The sequence below is a fragment of the Hypomesus nipponensis genome, chromosome 4, assembly GCF_054491055.1.
Source record: "Hypomesus nipponensis isolate SF chromosome 4, ASM5449105v1, whole genome shotgun sequence".
NCBI lineage: Eukaryota > Metazoa > Chordata > Actinopteri > Osmeriformes > Osmeridae > Hypomesus > Hypomesus nipponensis.
The window spans coordinates 2,166,701-2,188,946 of record NC_140364.1 but is presented as its reverse complement, the minus strand read 5'-3'; the positions used below and the strand labels follow the sequence as shown (position 1 = coordinate 2,188,946).

Below are 22,246 nucleotides of genomic sequence, written 5' to 3'. Positions count from 1 at the left end.
ACCCTACTTGCCTCGGGGGGAATGTCCCTGTACTTACTGTAAGTGGCTCTGGATAAGAGCGTCTGCTAAATGACTAAATGTAAATGTATGTAAGTGGTTCTCAATTTTAGATCTGGCCAGTGGTTACAAGCAAGTTGCAGTGGTAGACAAGGACCACCACAAGACTGCTTTTTGTACTCCGTTTGGCCTGTATGAATTTAATCATATACCATTTGGCCTATGTAATGCTCTGGGGACATTTCAAAGGCTCATGGAAAGGATTTTGGGAGATCTGCATTTTCAGTCCGTCTTTCTATATTTAGATGAAGTGGTCGTCTTCTCCCCCTGCTTTGAGCCGTCCTGTCGCAGGATGGGGGAAAGACGAGAAGAACAATTGCCTCTGCAAGTTGAGGGCTGCAATCTTCTGGGAGGATTATTGAAAACTACAGCGCAATGAAGTTCTGGCATTAAAATGGGCGGTGAAAGAGACATTCCGTGAGTACCTGTTGGGGCACAAGTTTATCATCTTTTACAGATCCTCTTAGCCATCTGCAGACTGTGAAGCTATGAGCCATTGAGCAGAGGTGGGCCATTTTGATATCCAGTACCAGCCAGGAAAGCAGAATAGGAACGCAGATGCACTGTACAGACAGGCCAGGGCGCCTGAAAGAATATTTGCACCTTCACTTGGCCAAGTAGCAGTAGAGGCCCTCTACTGAGGCCCTGTTCAGGCCCTCTTCAGGTGAGGTGGGCTGTTCCGTTACAGTTAATGAAGTGAGTTCTTCATCCAGTTTTTCGGTGTACTCTGAAGAGGTCCTGTCATCCCAGCAACCGGCAGATCCTGTTATTATGGCCTTCTTGAAATAATGGTCCCAGGGCCACAAGCCAGGGCCCAAAGACAGGGCCAGGGAAGATGGCCGAACACTGGAGCTGTTGCACCAATGGGAGAGGGTACAAGAGGAAGGTGGTGTCTTATATTGGCAGTTCCACGATACTCGGCGGGTCCTAAGCAGCTGGTCTTGCCATGCAGTCTGCAAGGGGAGGTCTTACGAAGGATGCATGAGGAGCACGGACACCAGGGGGTTGAGAGGACGTTCAGGCTGATAAGAGCTCAATGTTACTGGTCAGGTACAGTACCAGTTTGGACACTTTTTAAATGTGTCCTAACTTTTGACTGGTACTGTATGTACCAACATATTAATGGAGTGGTGGGGTTCATCGTATGTCTGGCCTTGGTTGGGATCCTGTTCTTACTTTATAAAAGATGCATCATCAGCAAGTAGTGCTTAGAGGTTCAGTTCAAATACTTATTTCTTAAAGTATTCTGAAAACTACACATTTAAAGTTTATTATACTTTCCCAATTTCATGGTCGTCCTAGAAACTAATTCATCTACTAATTTGTCTCTTTCTGTAGTATTCATTTCAAAGCCAGTAGTAGGGTAGTCAGAGGAAAGTGTTGCAAACATAGCCGTGGGAACATGTTTCAAGTGGGGATGATGCAATGTGTGTGAGTTGGGGGTGAAGGCTACCACCCTCAACACTCGTATGAAAAACTAAAAATGATATGCTGTAAATGTACAATGTTGTGCGTATTTTTTCTTAAGAGATTATGGCCCTTTCAAAATAACATACACAGAATATAGGCTACACACATATAAATTGGCTGGGCACCATAGAAATGCCAGATTTACATCTATTACACTATTATTTGGATAAAAAAAAACACGAATGTGCTTTTGCATTAAAACATTTTTTTGTGCAGTTGCGTCTGCTTGCAACATGTGTGTTGTCACGTGAGACCTGAACATAATTTTCAACCTGTCTTTTTTTTTTTTTTACCTCAGATCTACAATTAACCACTTACTGAAATCAAAATATCATTAGAATATACTTGAAACTTGATGTGTAAAACATAATGTAATATCTGATGTACCCACTAGATGACACTGTATCCTAAATACCATCCTTCACAGTCACACTACAAGCACAATACAGTAATATCCTGGTCACAGAACAGGAGCGTTGCTCAACATAAATCTCTACTGTGGCACAGGCCCCTCATTACTCATATCACTTTTTTTCTTCTTCCAACCTTGCCAAAAGTGTGCAGCATATGCACTATACATCAATGTCCCGACTGCGTTTCCCTTTTCATGGATTATCAATCTAAACGAAAAAAGTACATTGTACTTTACTGGGGCACATCAGATTATGGGGTACGTGCCCCAGTAAAATGGTCTATTACTGTAACGCCCCTGACACAGAATAAGCTTCAAATACTCATCAATTTCAGGGATTTTATTGAACAGAAAAATGTAAACATTACAATAAAGGTTATGAGCAAAAGTTAACATTTTACTGGGAACATTGTCACATTACCTTTCACCCCCTGAGACTTTCCCATTCTCCCAGATGGCAGACTATCTCTTCAGTCAATATCGGAGGCTTCATAGAGTGGCAGCAGAACAGTAGGAAACACACACACACACACACTGTGCCAGACAGACAACCCATACTGTCCAACCACACCTTCAGTAAGCTCAGTATCCATGGTGATACCGACTGACTTGACCTCTGGGTGTCTGTGAGTGTGTGTGTGTGTGTGTGTGTGTAAGTAAGTCAGCATGTATGTGTGTGTGGTGTGCAAAGGATTCGACACTGTGCATCCAACTACTGGATGTGTGTTTTTGTATGTGTGTTTGTGTGTAAAAGAGACACGTGCGGGTTGACGGTGTGTGTATGTATGAGAGAGATGTGTGTGTGTGTGTGTGTGAGAGAGACAGCAGCGCGGACTGAGGGTGTGTGTGAGAACGCGGCGCGAGGGATTAGCCTCTGTGTGTGTCCACTCCTGATTAGCCTGGTCAGTGGGCCTGTTGTGCTTTCAACCAGGTCATTAACATATTAATACTGCCCCACTCTCTCACTCACTCACTCACTAACTCACACACACACACCTCTTTCTCACACACACACACGGACACACATGGACACACACACAAATGCCTCTGCCTTTCTCTCTCACACACACTCAGGAACATACACTTTCTCTCCTTCTCTGATACATTTTGCACCGTCTGACCAACTCATAGTGTCTTCAATAAACTTGCCCTATATCTCACCACACTCCCTGCAAACCCTTTCCTATATCCATGTTCTCTCCAGGAATGCCTTCTAGCCCTCTCCTCCGTCCTTATTCTCTTGTCCCAGATCCCTCCATCTCTGATAATCCTACTCTCTTCCCTAGAGCCCACTCTCTCTTGGCCTTCTCTAAACCCTTTACTCTTTCTCTCAGTTCCCCTTTTCCCTCCTCTAGTCTGGCCCCTGAACTTAGACAAACACACACTCACACATTCACGCACAGACAATCCCAGGTTTACTCACTTGCCTGCATTCATTCACATTTTTCTCAATCTCGCTCCTCTGCTACGAGTAGAGGAGGGAAAATTTGGTGAGACTTAGTCTAAATAGCGGTGAGAGCTAAAGCACGAAAGCAGCAGGAGCTGGAGAGCAAACCGGACACATTCAACTGTACTTAACACGGTGAGTGCTATTCATCTCTTTCTCATGCGCCCAAACAGGTCACAATCCCTCACCATCCCGTCGTCCCTACACCAGCCGGGCTTGGTTTGCATCTTGAGAACTGTAAAATATTTAAAACATTGTGGGTTGAAAGAGAAATACTAAGTCATTTCAACAAAGATTCCTCCCCCCCCCCATTCCTCCCCCCGCCCACACTTCACTCACCTTACATCCCTTTCATGGAAAAAAACGTACTTTACACCCAATAGTGACTATTGTCTCTTCTCCTGGCTCTGTGCAACTGGAGGTGATGAGAGGTCAGGGGCATGATGTCCACCCACAACTCCTGCTTTCACACAGGCAGACACAAGAATTGCGTTTGGACAATCAGCTCCGGACCCCCTGAGCAGAGACGGGGCTGGGTGGATGGAGGAGGAAAGGCGGAACGGTATGATGGAAGGAGGACAGAGGAGGGGAAAGGGCAAGGCGTTGGTGGCTCTTACTCATCTTCCCTCTCGTTCTCTCTCTCCCTCTCTTTCATCTCTGTCTCTCTATACCCCCCTTTTTCTTCTCTCTCTTTCTCTGTGTCTATCCACCCCCCCCCCCCCCCTTCCTCTCTCTCTGTGTCGCTGACACTTTGATGAACGGCAGGGTCAGCGCCCAGGGCGCCGTGTCTCCGAGACTGAGGTGATGTGGCCCACAACAAAGCCAGAGAGTCCCTCGCCGGTCACACCGATCACAGAGACAAAAGCTCCGATGATAACTCAGCACTGCGGAACGCTCAGCTCACGAGCTAGGCGGCAACAAAATTACAACATGCTTGGGAAAAAGCGGAAAGGGTCGAACAAGAAGGGTATTTAAAAAAGGCCGAAATCAAGAAATACTTGAATGAAAAAGGTCAAAAGTGGGCCAGAATCTCGGCCTGTGAAACGGCAGGATCTTGGGGTCCCTGTGAGGATGTGCTCACAGACAGCCATTTGCGTTTCCATGTGCCGAACACTACTGAGCTGGAAGGCAGCTTGGCCTCTGAGAGAGAAACTGCCCTCAAACAAAAAGGCTCTGTTTGTAAAAAAAAACTTTACACAGTGTCAGGTAATACATGATTGTAAATGACAATCAATGGTAATACATAAAAATTCAATAAAAAGTCTATTGTGCAAATATTAAAATTCCATTTCAATTAAAAATTCATATTTGGTTAAACATTCGTTCTATTACCTAGTCAGACAAATTCTGAACAATCGCTGCACTGCTCAACTTCTTCAGATTAAATCTTTTCAGAAACGTCTCTAAGTCAACAGCAACAGGCCTGCCATCTGCTGTTCAGTGCCCAACACCGCCAAAGATACATTTTCCCCATCCTACCAGAAAGCCCTTTTCAAAGTTGTATTAGGATAGAAGCAAGTTATCTGATTCCGTGTGCTGGTTAGTCCTGGTGTCTTGTCCATTAGGAAGGGAGAGCTCCGTCAATACTGGGACGCTCCCCGACCTCTAACCCCCAGACTAAACCTATCAGCCGCTGCCGCTGTGAGACATGCTTCAGCCCACCTCACAAAGCATCACTGGATCCACCTGGTAGCATCACTACTGGTACTGGTACTCGTGAGACTCATTCAGGGATCATAAACTAGGAGCAAATCAGTCTCTGCTCAGAGAGAGACAGAAAATAAAATACCGGGCCTTGTGGAGGCCTAAAATCTTTCCTTCCCAAAACTGAATTCTTGTCAAGAACATTTTGAAATCCCTCGCTGGTAGACTATGCAGTTGATCTTCCTCCTCAAGTCTTCTTTCATTTCAGTTCTGCTTCCAACTTCTGACTGCTCCTGTTCTGCTTTCAAATCTTTTGCACTTGCTGCTTCACTCTTTGAGCTTGCGTCCTTCTCCCTCTCTGTCTTCCACCCTTTCTGACCGTTCCTCCTCCTGTCTTTCAATTTCCTTTACTCTCTTTCTCCGCCCCCTCTGCCCCCCCCCCCCCCCCTCTCTCTCTCTCTCTCTCTCTCGCTCCTCATTTCATGCAGCATTGGGGTTACCTAAGAGACTGGGCCTCAATGGAGAAAATCTCCTTTGGTACAATGAACTGGGTGAGAGAGGGGTAGGGAGGGAGGGAGGGTAGGAGGGGGAGGGAGGAAGGAGTGGGGGCAGCGAAAGGGGAAAGATAGTGATGCCGATGCGAAATGGAGGGACACAAAATCCTAAATTGTATAAGTGGCTTCGCCTGTGTGATTTCTTTTGAATGGTCAGCCCCCTGGTTGGTGGGCCTGTTATGTTGCACTAAATGTGTCCCAGGACATTTGAATCTCCTGTTAAATGTCATTAAACAACTCTTCCTCTTTTAGTTTAATCAAATTAAACGAAATTATTTAAGGTTAAGTAGTAATACAATTTTGAATATAGATGTTTATACAATACAAAATTACATCATTATACAATCTATTTTGGAGTTGTTTAATAGTTTCAGAACTTCGTTAGATCGGTGCAAGCATGACAGGAAGCCATTTTGTTTGTTTGTTTGTTTGTTTACCCGGAAAGGGAGGTGAAAGGTTGTAGTGGATCAGACCTCTCTTCACAGAGACAAGTGTGTGTTTTGACAACACAAACTGTCTCTCCTTTTCAGCATCCAGTCCTATTCACAACACAGCCCCTCTCTGTTCCTCCTCACAGCCATGTCCTAGAATCCGGCTCAAGTGAAAGCCCAGAGAAAAACACAAACACATCCAGCACAGTTCATTTTCTGCCTCAAACCTTATTGGCCATCTAAAGGACACCATTCTTTCAAAAGCACTCGTTTTTCAAGTAGCAAACAAACCCCTGTGGCCAGAATATGTCTCTTTACAGCCCTCCTGCTTGGGAGGATGCGGGGAGACAATAGGGCTTGTAAAAGTTGCTGAGATAATTACAACTCTCAGATGAAGAGTGCCCACTCCCACAGCCTCGTAAACACCAGCAGTGCTGTGTAACAGGATTCATCTGACACCCACTGCTGCTTCTGGTGCAGCTAGCTGCGTGGCAACTCCTCATTCTCATCTCCTTGTATGTTTGATTGTATGTGCCAGGCCGATTTCAAGATCGCCGTGGTAATGACTTTATCCAATCGCACGACCAAGAGGCCTGCTGAGGAATGGGTGTGAGGGGGATCGAAAGGGGGAGGGAGTGTCATTGGTGGAAGGGGATTTTAGCAGTGTGTGTGTGTTTGAAAAAGGATGAGGAGAAGGGTGGGCGGGGGGGGGGGGGTGGTGTGGCAGGAGGGTGTACCCAGGGCAGATTGTCCACGGCTCGGTTGAATGAAGTTATTTCCAGGGCCCTGTCCATCTGTTACCGTGGCAGCGGTGACCGCTGCGTTGCCATGGCGCGGACCACACAAAAGGGCGTGGCGTGGGAACGGGTCCAGGGGTCAGGAGTGAGGGTCAGGAGGTCACAGGTCACAGCCAGCTGGACAGCACACAAGGGGAGTCCATGGTGTGAAAAGAAGGAGGAACGGAAAGAAGGAAGAAGGAGATGTGGGGGGGTGTTGCTTCTTTTTTTTTTACGCGGGCAGGCTGTTCAACTGGACACCACTGGACATTAACATTGAACTGGGCTGGTGAGATGGAATCGGGGAGGCAGTGAGAGGGAATCGTGGGAGAGAGGGGGAGGGCGAGGAGGGGGAGAGGGGAGGGAGGGGAAGGGCCAGGAGGGGGAGAACCTGGGGGAGAGAGGGGGTGAGAGGAAAAGACATTGGAGAGAGAGAGGGAGAGCAGGGGGGCAAGAGGAAGAGGGCAGGAGGGTGAGAGGGCGTGGGGGTTCAGTGAACGGGCCTGTTGACCAGGCTCTGAGAGAGGCTACCCACATTAGGCTGGACGTCCACTGGGGCCTAATCACGCGTAGCATTTGACAGGCAATTGACTCTGGTCAATGTCCACGCAAATGTGACTATTGAAAAGACTGCAAAAGGCTGTGTGTGTCTGTGTGTGTGTCTGTGTGTGTGTGTGTACAAGCTACGGACAAATAAGTGATACTCTAGGAAAACATTCTGCTATCTACTCATTCCGGTCGCCTTTTGAGTCCCAGACAATGAAAGAGGCTGATGTCTCAAAATTCAAGCTCAACGTAGCAACAAGATATTTTTTGCCCTGGAATCTGTTAAGTTGGGAGTACAATATTGGGAGTTTCATAAACTAACTCCAAATGAAGTATTACATATTAAATTAATGTAGATATTTGGGTCTTCTCTGTTCATCTGTTTTTAAACTCATACACATCTATAGGCACGTTGTAGAACCCACATCTACAAGGTTCTAGAACCAACCTGGCAAGCAACTAGTCAATTAAGATTTCAAAAAATCAAAACCAGTGAGTAACACGTTATGACACACAGTCGAGGAGGAGGAGGGTGGGTATCTTACAATGCAATTTGTGCTACAACACCCACACCCCCAGACATCCAGGCCTCTGGGATGAACAACCCAGCATGCACAGCTCCCTCCACCCCAACACAGATAGGGCAGGTCATGAATCCACAGAGCATGTCCCACAGTAATAGGATTAAAGACAGCCATAAGCCATGCTATTACAGCGTAGTAAGGGCTAGTGTTTCGGAACTGTGGAGAAACATCACCCAGAGCAAGACTATGAGGCTCCAAAGCGTTTGATATTGCGATGTTGCTACAGATAGATACGCAGCGGGAGAAAAGAGAGGCAGGGCTCCACGACAGACAAAATTATCTCCTTTCATTTTGACATCTCAATTTACAATTTGTATGTTTTTTTTTCATTTTTAAGGAGTGGACTGACTCAGTGAATATTGAGCAAAATGTACTTTGATGTTAACATGGCTCTCAAAGCTAATAAAGTCTGGCGTGCGTTTTGTCTCAAATCGAGAGAGATGGTTCATCTCCATTAACACTCCACTTGCCTTGTTTCCGGACATTCACCTTCATCGTGACAAGAGTTCAAAACCAAACCCCACTGAACCTTTGGGTCTTGTACTTTGGGTTTAATTTTGCTAAATTTTTGTATTCAATTCAAATAACTTTACTGTCTATCTCCTTAGACAAATGTGTTCTGAATACCTTAGCTAACCTAACAGCTTAACTTGAAAAAACACCCATGTATATTGAAACATTGATGTAATAAAACAATGTCAATGTGTTTGTTTAGGCATAAATCCTTTCTTGTTAATATATCAGTTTGTATCATTATTGTATTATTGTAACCTGAAAGATAGGAAAATCCATGGTCATCTCTATAATAATCCAACGTGTTACACTAGAGGACATTCAGTGTTGCGTTCTTCTCTTGATTTTATGAATATTTATCTATGACATAGAAAATATTGTAATATGAAAGAAATTATATATATGTTTTTAAATACTTTTTCTAAAATCTCAACCTTAAAAGGTTGTCTTGACCATGTGTCTGTTTCTGTGTAACTTTAAACTCAACATCCTTTCCAATCATTTCAACCATGGTGAATGAATAAACAAACAAATGAATGAATGTGTCTGAACGAATCCCAAACGAGAAAAGAGGAATTCCTCTGAATGAATCGGCTGCAAAAGGAGCCTCGGGAATTGATTTGAGGCGAGCGGGTCTGAAAGGTTCCATGGTTGCAGCTAAGTCACGCACCCCCTCCGACAGGTCTGACAAAACTGTGAGAAAGCAGATGAAAGCGCGGTGCATACGATTAGCCCGAGCCCAGGGCCAGGCTCAGGCACAGGGCTGACGGACAGAGAAAAGGACATTTACCTTGAACTCTGGTTGCAACGTCGCCAGGGCAGGATCAGCGATTGTCCCCAGGTCTAACAGGGTCATGGGGAGCAATGGGGGCAAAGGGGTGGGGGCCGGGGGCAAGGGACGCAGGCTGCCCCCAGGGTCGTGGGGGGCTACCCCCAGGAGGTGGGAGCTGAGAGAGAGAAAAGAGGGGGGTATTGGCAGATTTGGGGAGGACAGATGCTCAATATGCAGATGTCTAATCGAATTGTGGGGTGTTGAATCGGTCCCCTGATTTGCATCTGTACAATGGGGTCTCCCTTCCCGCTCAGGTCCAGGGGTCACATGGGGTCACCTCGGGTCAGCTGGGGTCCCCTGGGTGAGCAGACCAGGCAGCTGTGTGTCTCAGAGGGTGTGAACTTGAATTAGACTTCCCAGCCACACAGACGATATACACACACTATTCACTCATTTATGTTGAGTATGTATATCCCCCTATACGTTTTATAAAAGTTAGTCAATAGTAAAACACAAAAAATCACAGTTTTGAGTCTCACTTTAGTGGTTGAGGGAAAGTTGAGTGATTTACAGGGAGAATATTTTCAGAATTGTAAACCAAAATGACTGTGTAGGCTAAGTTACTGCCATTTGGGCCATATACATTTTTTGTGTCTGTTCTGTCTCGCCTTGAATATTTTTCCACTGTGAGGTGTCGTGGTGCACACTAATTTCTATTACAAGAAGGAAGTATCTCTATTCTTGAGGACCAGGACAGCTAGACCCCTGGAAGAAAATAGCTATCACTGTGTAACTTTTTTTGTAAGATGCCAAATAAAGAATGTGGGACAACAAACCTACTTGAATATGTTTAAATATTACCAAGAGCTGTAATGCATTATTTTGCTCAGAGAGCACAGAAACAGTCTAGGAGTTGTTTTTTTTTACTATCCGCGAGGTTTTCTCCTGCATCCTGCTCTGTTTCAGGATGAGGATGCTGGAGCGCTCAGTTATCTCGCGGTGCTTTGACACGCGTACCTGTTTGTTTCTCAAGTGAACGACATAACGCGAGATCTGAATGAGTTGACCAAATGCCACGTCTGTGAAAGCGCCCTAGCTTCTTTGCCACAGATCGGCGTTAGTAATATAAATACCACGCGTTAGACGGCACAGCTTTAAAAAACATTTGCCGCCACACATCTGTGCTTTACTGGTGAGTTTGACTGGTCTATGTTGCCAGAAGGTTGTTGGCGAGTTTGCTGCATAAACATGTTTGCTAGCTATCTAGATAGTCCTAGCCAAGTAGCTCATCAATAGCTTAACTCAATTCCTAGCCCAGTTGCATCCTGTATCTTCCATTGTTTGCGTATCTACTTAAAAAAGATCAGATTAGCTATCCTTTAACCACAGGTCGTGAAGCTCATCCGAGTTTGTTAGCATTGCAAACTTCACCCAGTTTGATATCCAGCCATTCGTTCTCTGAGTAGTTAATCTCAAGTTTTGCTTTGCTGCTAGCCATTTAGCTAACTAGCTATGGATAGTCTTTGTCTCTTACTGTGTAGTTAAGAGCTGATGGCGTGTGTGCAACGTCTCATGTGTTGCTTTGTACTGAGGGCTTCTGTTGAATTTGTGTCTCATAGCTGTGGGAGTATGGGAATTCAGGATGGGAGCAAGTGGGGAAAATTGCACGAAATGCACAACTTTCACACTCGGCTTTAACCTCATCTCAAAGCCAAATGTCAGCAAGCAAACAGTGATGTACGTACGTGCACGTAGCAATACTTTCAGTTTTCATTTGTTATCATGTCATGTCTCTCTGTCGCAGGTGAGAAGATGGGTCACCATCAACACAGAAGTCTGCTAGCATTGACCGTTTTGACGTCTGCGATTGTGCTGCTAGTCACCCAGCTACACACTGCTCACTCCCACGGGGACCACGCCCACTCCCATGGCAGCGGCGGTTGCCATGGTCACTCTCACGGCGGTCAGCCCAAGTTGCACCAAGGGGCAAGCAAGTGGACTGCAGCAGCCAACCTCCCACCACCAGAGGAGGCTCACGGGCACGCTCACGACCACGGGCACGACCACGGGCACGCTCACGACCACGGGCACGCTCACGACCACGGGCACGCTCACGACCACGGGCACGCTCACGACCACGGGCACGCTCACGGGGGAGAGAGGGTGAAGAGAGTGGCCGAGGGAGAGAAGAGAGACATGGTGGAGCTCTGGATGCAGGTGTGTACTCGATATCCGGATGGACGGATAGGTTTGGACCTTGAATGTCTGGCCTTGCTGACCAAAGGAATAAATGGGCCAGAGAGAAGCAATGAGTCACTGTGTGTGTGTGCGCAATAGAACAAGCTCATATTTGCGGCCTAACTCGGCGGTCTTCAACCCTGTTCCTCAGGGACGCCCTGCCCTGCATGTTTTAGATGTTTCCCTGCTCCAACACACCTGATTCAAATGAACGAGTCGTTATCAAGCTCAACAGAAGCCCGATAACGACCTGTTCAGTCCGTTTTTCCTTCATGCGATCCTCTGTTGTTGCTGTGCCATACCTCCTCAGGCCCTGAGCAAACACGGCTCTATCTGCAGGTTAAACAAAACCCTCGATGCGCCAGCAATCCCACTGCTTTCATCTTCTACAAACAGCTCTCTCCACAGACAGTCTGTTGCTGAGTTTCGTATCTGTTTTTATGTGACCCTATGAGTATTGGTTGTGGCTCACTTACCTTAATGGATGCACATGAGGATGAATATTTCCCTCTAAACAAATATTTCCCTCATTCTTTCTTTCCCTTTATCTTTCTCTCCCTTTTTATCTCTCACTCCCTCTCCTACTTTTCCTCCCCAATTTTCTTTTATTCCCTCTCATCCCCCCTACTCCTCAACCGCCCCTCTCTTCTCTAACCCCATTCTCTATTCCTCCGTCACCCACCTCCCATCCCATATTTCTTACCACCCCCTTCACCTCACCTCACTTCCCCCCACCCCCCTTACCCTCACCTCCCCCACACCTCACCTCCCCCTACCCCCCTTCCCCCACCCCCCTTACCCTCACTTCCCCCACACCTCACCTCCCCCTACCCCCCTTCCCCCACCCCCCTTACCCTCACCTCACCTCCCCCTACCCCCCCTCACCCTCATCCCCTCCCTCCCCCTCACCAGGCCATCGGAGCCACTCTGCTGATCAGCGCTGCTCCGTTCCTCATCCTCTTCCTGATCCCGGTCCAGTCCAACACAGACCAGCACCAGAACCTGCTCAAGGTCCTGCTCAGCTTCGCCTCTGGAGGCCTGCTTGGAGATGCCTTCCTGCACCTCATTCCCCATGCCCTGGGTGCGTATCTGAAACTAAGACAACTGATCTGTTGTTTGACAAAATAATTGCGGAGAAGGAGAGTAGCCCATTTTTTTGGGGGGGATTACAACGCCAATTATTACAGTGATTCACGTCACAGTTACTGACAAACGTGTCTCTCATTCTCCCTTTCTCTCATTCTCCCTTTCTCTCATCCTCCCTTTCTCTCTCTCTCTCCCTCTCTATCATTCTCCTTCTCTTTCATTCTCCCTCCTTCATTCTCTCTCTCATTCTTCCTCTCTCTGTCCTCCTCTCTCATTCTTTCTCTCTCATTCTCCCCTTCCTTTCTCATCCACAGAGCCCCACTCTCACCATGGCGACGAGGGACACGGCCATCCCCACCAGAGTGAGGAGTCACATGACCACGGACACTCCCACGGTGCTGATGTATTACATATCCTAATTGAAAGTTTGCTTAACACAACCACTTATCATGCAAACGACCAAAAGACACACCAAGCTCAAACAACTCTCTATACCTGAACCGTCTCCTCATAGGTGCTGCCCATGGTCACATGATGTCTGTGGGCCTCTGGGTACTAGGGGGCATTGTTGCCTTCCTGGTGGTCGAGAAGTTTGTTCGTCTCCTGAAGGGTGGCGACGGACATGGCCACTCCCACTCCCATGGTAGGCAGAGTCCTCGGCCACGACGACCAATCAAAACAAAGACAAATCCAAAGTCTTCCTGTTGTCGTCGGGCAGAATTAAGTCAAGCCCTCTGGTTTGGCTAATGCTGGGCCCAGACTTTAAATGTAATCAAACTTGTTTGAGACGCAGTCTCTTCCAGAATGAAGCTGTAAACCTCCATCCTGTCTTTCATGTTAAGCCACTCCCAAGGCGAAGGAGAGCAATGGAGAGGAGGAGGAGGAGAAGAAGGAGAAGGAAGAGAAGGAGGACGGAAAAGAAAGCAAAGGAGAGAAGCCTGCTGATAAAGAAGAGGAGAAAATCACCGGTAATGGTTCTTTTACTCTGCTTCTCAGTTTGACAAATGTCGGTCTTTTTTGTTGTTTCAAGCTGAAAAAAAATCCAGATACTAGAACAGCCGCGACTAGATCCAAGTGTAATCATGTCTATCCCCTTTGGAGAGATGACACTCATATACTTAATACATTATTATTATTATTATTCGATATATATTTTGACCTCTGTACTGCGTGGACAGACATCAAGGTGTCGGGCTACCTGAACCTGGCAGCTGACTTCACGCACAACTTCACGGATGGCCTGGCCATAGGGGCGTCCTTCCTGGTGGGGCCTGCTGTGGGCGCCGTCACCACAGTCACCATCCTGCTGCATGAGGTCCCACATGAGATTGGAGACTTTGCCATCCTCGTCCAGTCTGGCTGCACTAAGAAAAAGGTAACATCAGGAACAGATGTTAACCCAGACACACCAGGAACAGATGTTAACCACAACCCACCAGCAACAGATGTTAATCATAACCCACCAGCAACAGATATGAACCCTGACCCACCAGCAACAGATACCGACCTCAGGAACAGATTGGAGCTTTAGCTGCAGGGCTCCGGATTAACGTTTTTTACTAGGAGCACAGTAGCCCCTGACTGAAAATATTAGGAGCGCAAGCAAAACATTTATGGGGCACACTTTATATTGACCTGCAATGCATTTATTAATGTAACTAGAGAGGGTACAATTTAGTGGCAATGGTTTAGACCCCTTTTCGGATTGCTCAAGCACCCCTAAATTTAATCTCAGCACCCATAAAAATAATATATTTTTAAAATATATTGTGTATTATCATTTGATGCTGGTAGTTAATTAAGAAAGGGACATCCTTAGTGTTTTCATTCAATATTTTGCATAATAATACATAAATGTATCAATTGTTATCCAGTGAAATTAGGGATTTATATTAGCAAGGGGGTTAACGTTCTTACGTTCTTGAGTTTTCAATCAGTCCTCCGACACCACAACACGATACTTGCTGAGTGTAACAGCGCAACAGCTCAAACACAAGCAGGGATACAGTAGCAACGTTAGTGCTAAATAAGTATTTAGTGGTAGGCTCCATGACGCCAGGTACAGTAACAAGGGCTCGTGAAACTGCTCACCAAAAGAACGAAGGGGAACCCACTTGTCTGGCAGATTACGACGTTCGTAGGAACTTAGCGAAAAATAGCCTAAACTTTCCAAGACTTTTAGCTAGGTTTATAGGTAGGCCTACCTAGTGAAAAATTGCCTTAACTTTCCTAGACTTTTAGCTACGGTACTAATACAGAAGGAACACTGATATCGCTGTCTGACTAGAACGTCGTATCTATGCGTTGTTGCTAACGTGTGCTGACAGTGCACACCCAATGAATTCAAAATGTGTAGGTCGCACATGCGCGAGTGTTTGTAAAAAATGCTCGCACTGTCTCAAAAACTATGTTTAGATATACATGTATAGATAATGTGTGCTTGTGATCTGGGGAAACATATGCTGGTTTTGTGTAATAGGAGCCACTTGTATTTCCTCTGTTTCCCAATCAGGCAATGTGTCTGCAGCTGCTGACAGCCCTGGGGGCGCTGGCCGGCACCGCCTGCTCCCTATTGGCCGAAGGGGTGGGTGCGGCCGCCACCGCCTGGATCCTGCCATTCACGGCTGGCGGTTTTGTTTACATCGCCACAGTAACCGTCCTGCCGGAGCTCCTGGTTGGCCGCTCAAGTTTCGGCCAATCTGTGAAGGAGATTGTGGCCTTACTGTTTGGGATAGGCATGATGGTTCTGATTGCTGAGTATGAGTGAGAGAACGGAGAGAGCGAGCGAGAGAGAGAGAAATGGATAGAGGGAGGAGGAAAAGAGATGGACATTATGAGGATCGTTACCAGAAAGCTGGATTTCAAATTTGAAGGTGGTTTTGTAAGACACACAGAGAAAGAGAAAGAAAGAGAGATATGATGAATATCAACTGATAGTGAGCTACTGGGACTGTTCACCTGAATGTTACAAAGAGAATGTGAGCAGTGATAAGCCAAATCATTCCACGAGTGACTAACCGGAGGGGAAGAGGGAGAAGATGTGAACTGTGATTGGTGCCCGTCCGCAGGACTGTTGCTAGTGTCAGAGAAGCAAATAATCAAACCAAGACTGAGGAGAGGAAGGCACAGGACTGGAGGCTGTCTGTCTATCCACCATTTTCTCATTTTTGTTTTGTTTAACAGTTTAAAATGTTTTTGATCCAGTAAATGTACCTTAATTCTATTCTGTCTGTGAGTTGAACTATGAATACCACAACACTGATGTTACGTATGATTCTTTGTCTCTTTATTTTATTTTACTGTCAAAATTAGCTGACGAGTGAAGATGTCTATGTAGGCTTGGGGAATTATTTCAATTGAATGTGAAAGTATGGCATTCATTTTACAGTGTGTAAATGTAAATGATCAATATGTAGTAATGCTGTTCTGGAGTAGTCATGAAAAAGTGAGAAAATGTACTACAAAATGAAGCCACTAGCTGGAGCTAAATAGTTTATTTTAACCCAGTAGCTCTTGTACTCTTGGCAAATCATGACCCGGGTAACTAAAGAGAGAAGAATGTCAACTGTTTCATCTGAACTTTTCTTTGTTTTAAAAGGTAATCTGTAATGTTGTCCCTGGGTGTGTCTCCTTCAGTTTAATATTTCCATGTAAATGTCAGTGACATAGTCATCAGTATATTAGACGTCTTATGGGTAATAAGGATTTCCCACTGCACCCATACCTTTCTGCTTCTGGGGAACTGTGGTATCTTAAGCTACGGAAACACAGACCAACTGGATGTTGAAGCTTCTTACATGTGCTACAAGTGCAATTGCTAAGGAAATTATTGAGCACACTTTTAGGTTATGATATCACATTTAGCATGAAAATGAGTTTCTCATTCCAACAATGACTCTTCCTGTACTTCCTGTACCTCTACTTACAGATGTTTCCAAGATGAATCCTCTCTCCATCCCTTTACTGACAATCAGTGCTGTAAACAAGGGGCGGACACGACCCGCCAAATCCACAGACAAATAACGTCCCTCCAGCATATCACTGTAAACATTACTAGGAAGTCATTTCAGTAATAATAATATGTAATTTGCTGATTATAGACGCATTGTATAGTAAGCGTATTTAAATTCAATGTTGGCTATGTGTTACAGCACAGCTTTGGGTCTCCCTCGGTTTGTATTTCTTCAGCGCTAAACCCCTTAAGTGCATATACGTCTTTTTTTATTTAAATGGGTGTGTGTTCTCTTTCATGCTTTAAGGAAATCAAATATTTTTCACGACTGTGAATGCATTTGGCCAGCTAGGTAAATATTGTTTTTTTGTAATCTCAAAGAACAAGGAACAAACCTTTATATTTAATCTACTATAAATCATTTTGTCACGCAAGATTTACTTCTAATATATGGTAAGTTTGTTCGGATAGTAACAGCTCAAATGTCCTACTGTTCACCTTATTCTGAAGAGGATTGTCAGGATACATATTTGTGCGTTATTTAATAACATTCAATCTTTGTTTCATAATTACAGATTAAATGTGATTCCCAATTTAACACCATGGGCTACAGTACACCATTGGTATATAATATACAGGCTAATATAATACATTTTATTTGTAATGTGCCTTTCTTGCACTCAGAGCTCAACAGTACAGTAAAAATTACGATCATAAAACAACATGCAATAACAATAATAACAAACCCAAATTCTTAAAATGTCCAAGTGAAGGAGCATTTCTGATGGAAACAGGTGGTGAGTTCACAGTTTAGGAGCAGTGCATTGAGAAGGCCCTTCCAACCATGGTTTTTAATTTGCAGAGGCTGGTACAGAGTGATAGTCAGATGACCAAAGAGATTGGGATCAGATGTGTTGACTGGGGCCAGCAGACCTGCAAAAAGTGAATTACAATAAACAAGCCTGGATGAAATGAAAGCGTGAATAAGCCTTCCTGCCTCAGGCAGAGAAAAAATGCCTGACAGGCAATGAGATGGAACTTTTTAAATATATTTGTTATGAAGTGTGTGGCAAAAGGAATTTGTGCATCAAAAAGTACGCCCATATTCCACACTGTGTTTAACACTCATCCACATTCATCAGATGGACAGACTACCTTTCCCAGGCCCATGCATGCATGTTAATGCATGCAGGAATGTTTCATCAAAGTATTTGTTAGACGCCCAACAAAAGTTTGTTTATTTCCTGCATTGTCATTTTTCATTGTACAGTAATGTGTGAGACCAGTAGAAAATATTCCAGGAAACTAAGTAGAAGGAAGTAATTAGCAGAATAATATGTACAATGGTATGGTTCAATGGGAGATTAATTCAGCCTCACATAAAGGTAACCCGGATATACGGATCACCCTTTTTCTGATTAATCCCAAGTTAGTTGCAATCAATCATTTCAAGTTTAAAGAAGTAAGATTGGGAGGTCTCTAATGATGTGTGGAGGTTAAGTGGCTTTTGTCCATACAAGCAGGCGAGGGCTCAGACAGAGGGCAGATATGCCATTATCTGTATTGGTATCTGTATCTGTTTAACTGTATATGTATTCTGTAAGAAAACAAAAATGAATCGAGAAAACAACAGTTTTTGAACTACACATTTCAATTTTTCTATTATTCAGATAATGTAAGGTGCCAGAGTGCATAAAAAAGTTATGAAATAGAGCTTGTTTTTTTTGTACTGCATGGAGTCATGCATGCATGACTCCATGAATTCTATTCTCTATTGAATTCTATTGAATTCTCTCGTTATCCGCATGACCAAAAGGTCATGCTAGATTGACAAGTAGTTTGTCATGGCCATAGCCAAGACCAAAAGGTCATGCTAGATTGACAAGTAGTTTGTCATGGCCATAGCCATACCCTATGTTTCCCTGGTGTTTCCCTGTGTGTGTGTGAGTGTGTGTGTGTATCTCAGGTGTGGGCATGTCTCTCTCCTCCCTTGTTTCCAGCTCCAACACCACATCGGCTCCTCACTGCCTTCAAATGGCCAGAATGTCCAATGACTGGATCCTGTTGTTGTGTTCCGGTCAAAAGTGACCAATTTACTAGTTTTCTCCCTGAAAAATGTAGTTAATTTATTCTGATTGCCATAAGGATCCATGACTTTGTCCACACAGGGTATCTAAACATCCCCCCCAAAAAATTCTGAATTTTATACAAATTTGGGTGTTTAATTTAACTTTTGTACACCTTTGTTGTTCCTGGTCAAAAATGACCGGTCATTCAAAAAAATGGGTAAAAAAAAAAAAAAAGTTTTAAGGCACACACCCATACAACAGATAGACACACTTAACCTCCCAGACCCAACATGCACATGTGTTTGACTACACATATGCACACACATACGTACACACACAGACTATGAGCCAGACGAAGAGACAACCGATGTTGAACAATCTAGTGATGAGGAAGAGGGCCCTGCTAAGGTTGTTGTGACATTCCTGTCCAAGAATGGGAGTTTGTGGTTTGTTCTTCATCACCACTTGAGTGGAGAAGTCGACTGTCGACTGAAAATGTCATCAGGATGACCCCAGGGCCAACCAGATATTCCATCTCCCAGGTTGGTGACATAAAATCCTGCTTCAAACTGTTCCTGACAGAGTCCATTGCAACCATAGTCATAAACATGATTAACTTGGAGAGTAGACGTGTTTACAAAGACAACTGAAAGGAGATAGACCGGACCAACATCCAAGCGTACATATTCAACATAATCCATATATTATGCTTCTTTCACTCAAAAATAAGTTGCATACGCTTGTGTCAATGAGGCCTCTACAGGCCATAAATGGCAAACAGAAGTTTAATACTTGTAATGTTTGCAAGAACTTGAGTTGCTAAAAAGATGTAACACAACATTAGTTGATAATTTACATTTACATTTATTCATTTAGCAGACGCTTTTATCCAAAGCGACTTCCAAGAGAGAGCAAAAGAGCATAGGTCACTGATCATAACAACGAGATAGTCCCAAACATTGCAAGCAGCCAAAACATGAAGCATACATTGTGAAAAAGCTAAACAAGTGCCAAAAAGGAAGACCCATAAGAGCATGTAGTTATACAAGTTACAAATTAAAACAACATGAACCACAAAAGTGCAGGACTGTACCTGTAAAAAGAACAATCAACAGTAAAATATTACACAGCAAGTACAAGACTTAACTTCGTTATATCTAACCTACAATAGCAACAAGTCACTCAATAAGAGTCATAGTGATCCTGGAGGAAACTAACAAGTCCAGCCAAGCATTCCTAAGTGCCGTTGTACTCCCGGAACAAGTGCGTCTTGAGCCTTTTCTTGAAGGTGGGGAGACAGTCAGTGTCCCTGATGGAGGTGGGGAGCTGGTTCCACCATTGGGGCGCCAGGCAGGAGAAGAGCTTGTGTTGGGACCGGGCAGTCTTGAGCGGTGGGACCACCAGGCGGTTGTCTGAAGAAGACCGTAGGTGACGGATGGGGGTGTAAGGTTGCAGGAGAGACTTGATGTAGATGGGTGCAGTCCCGTTCACTGCTCGGAAGGTCAGTACCAGGGTCTTGAATCTGATACGGGCGTTGATGGGTAGCCAGTGGAGGGAGATGAGGAGCGGGGTAACATGGGAGCGTCTGGGTAGATTGTAGACCAGGCGGGTCGCTGCATTCTGAATCCTCTGAAGAGGGCGGGTTGCACATGCTGGGAGACCAGCGAGCAGCGAGTTGCAGTAGTCCAACTTGGAGAGGACCAGTGCTTGGACTAGCAGCTGGGTGGAGTGCTCAGACAGGTATCTCCTGATCTTTTCGGATGTTGTAGAGGGTGAATCTACAAGACCGGGAGACTGCGGCGATGTGGGCCGTGAAGGAGAGCTCGTCATCCATTGTAACCCCAAGGTTCCTGGCAGAGGATGAGGGGGTCACCGTCGCAGATCCCAGGGTGATTGACAGGTCGTGGGAGATGGAGGGTTTTGCCGGGATGATGAGAAGTTCTGTTTTGGCGAGGTTCAGCTGGAGGTGGTGCTCGGTCATCCAGGCGGAGAGATAATATATGTATTATTATGGAATTATAGTCAGTTATAATTGGGCGGTCACTTTTGACCGGGAACACAAAAGTAGTGAACAAGAAACGAACACAACAGGAGGGTTAAGGACCAGTGGTCCGGTGTTTTGTTGTATCACCCGATGCATGACTCTCTGGATTGGCACCCCCTCGCGGGAGCGCGCGCGATTCAAAGAGTGAAGGATTTCGTCTTGATATTGCATCCAAAAGAAGGGGAGACAGAAGTCTCACATTATACCGTCTTTGTTGTGGTATAATGTGAGACTTCTGTCTCCCCTTCTTTTGGATGCAATATCAAGACGAAATCCTTCACTCTTTGAATCGCGCGCGCTCCCGCGAGGGGGTGCCAATCCAGAGAGTGATGCATCGGGTGATACAACACCTGTTCGCTAGATTCGAAAAGGTTATCTAGACAGCATCAACTGGTGCCAGAGTAAAACAGATTTTTCAATGCTGCTTTTAAACCTATAAACTAAACGACTTTCGTTTGTAAGTAGCCTAATTATGTTAGCCTGGCTTCAGAAAGGCACTAAAAAACGCGTGTGCCAGAGCCAGACACGTCAACAGAGGTCCAAGTCCAACCAGAAACATCGGGTAGGCTATCAGCTTCAAACTTGTTTAAATAAATACATTCAGGCCCTATGTATGGCTGCGGAAGGGTGCTGCAGCACCCCTGACAGAAAGAGAATTTAAATGATACGAGAATGACTTTAAAACCCACCACTGCGGAATAGCCCCGCAGTAGCGGACTGGCCATCGGGAACACCGGGAGAAGAATAACGATGGAAAACGAGGATAAGGAACGTAAGGGTTGGGCTGAAAAATAAAGAGAAAAAATACATAACTTTCACTAGACAAGGTTTTACCAGTTAAAAAACAGCCATTTTTATTTTACACAAGGCACAAAAAACTATTTTGCGCTCAAATAATAAGTATCGAATTCCCAAACTAGCATCACATCAAACACAGATTATGCATGCATTAGCAGGCAGCTGTGGTGGCATATGCCTATAGCTATATAGCTATACGGGGGCCGGTTCTGGTGGGCTGGTCGGGATAAAAGTCCAGGGCCTATTTTTACTCCCAGTCCGTCCCTGCCGCCCCGCAACATTAAGCCACCCCCCTGATAAAATTGTATTCCCTAGGCTATGCATTTATGTTGTTAATAAATAGTCTAACAATAAATGTTGTACCAGCAATCCAAGTAGAAATCTCAAATTCCATAATGATTTGCCAATGCAAGAGAGTACTGGCACCTTTTTTTCTCCACTTCAAGCACTGCTTCTGATATTAGCCTACTATCCTAACTATAGTTACACATATATTGTTATATATTTTAGATTGTAACAAACTTCACACTGCAAAGATTAACATGTACAGCTTGTTTCACAGGTTGCACTAAAAATGGAAACGTGCAGATGTAGGCCTACATGACACAATAGCTGTCTGCAGTAATGTGTCGACCTACACAAAGTAGCAAAGCAGTGTGCAGCAAATGTTTATATTAACGTTACAAAAGATTAACACTCCAGTCAGATAGCTACCCTGCTTGCTATTGTATGACTGTTTGAAATACGTATTTCAGAGAAGGGCTAGCCATGATCTAGTAACTTAAAGGCTGGTAGTTGATTGAAAATATTAATGGGGACATGTTTAAGATTTAAGATTAAATGTGGGTAATTG

At 44.9% G+C, this 22,246-nt stretch overlaps 1 protein-coding gene across 1 annotated transcript; it reads left to right on the top strand.

Moving 5' to 3' along the window:
* The first annotated feature begins 10,263 nt into the window (after positions 1–10,263).
* Positions 10,264–16,143, top strand: slc39a7 (solute carrier family 39 member 7). Its single transcript, XM_084696771.1, has 8 exons — positions 10,264–10,398; positions 11,011–11,423; positions 12,357–12,525; positions 12,845–12,925; positions 13,045–13,173; positions 13,373–13,498; positions 13,709–13,905; positions 15,043–16,143. The coding sequence occupies exons 2-8, from the start codon at positions 11,019–11,021 to the stop codon at positions 15,295–15,297; spliced, it is 1,362 nt and encodes a 453-aa protein (XP_084552897.1). The 5' UTR covers positions 10,264–10,398; positions 11,011–11,018; the 3' UTR covers positions 15,298–16,143.
* The last annotated feature ends 6,103 nt before the right edge of the window (positions 16,144–22,246 follow it).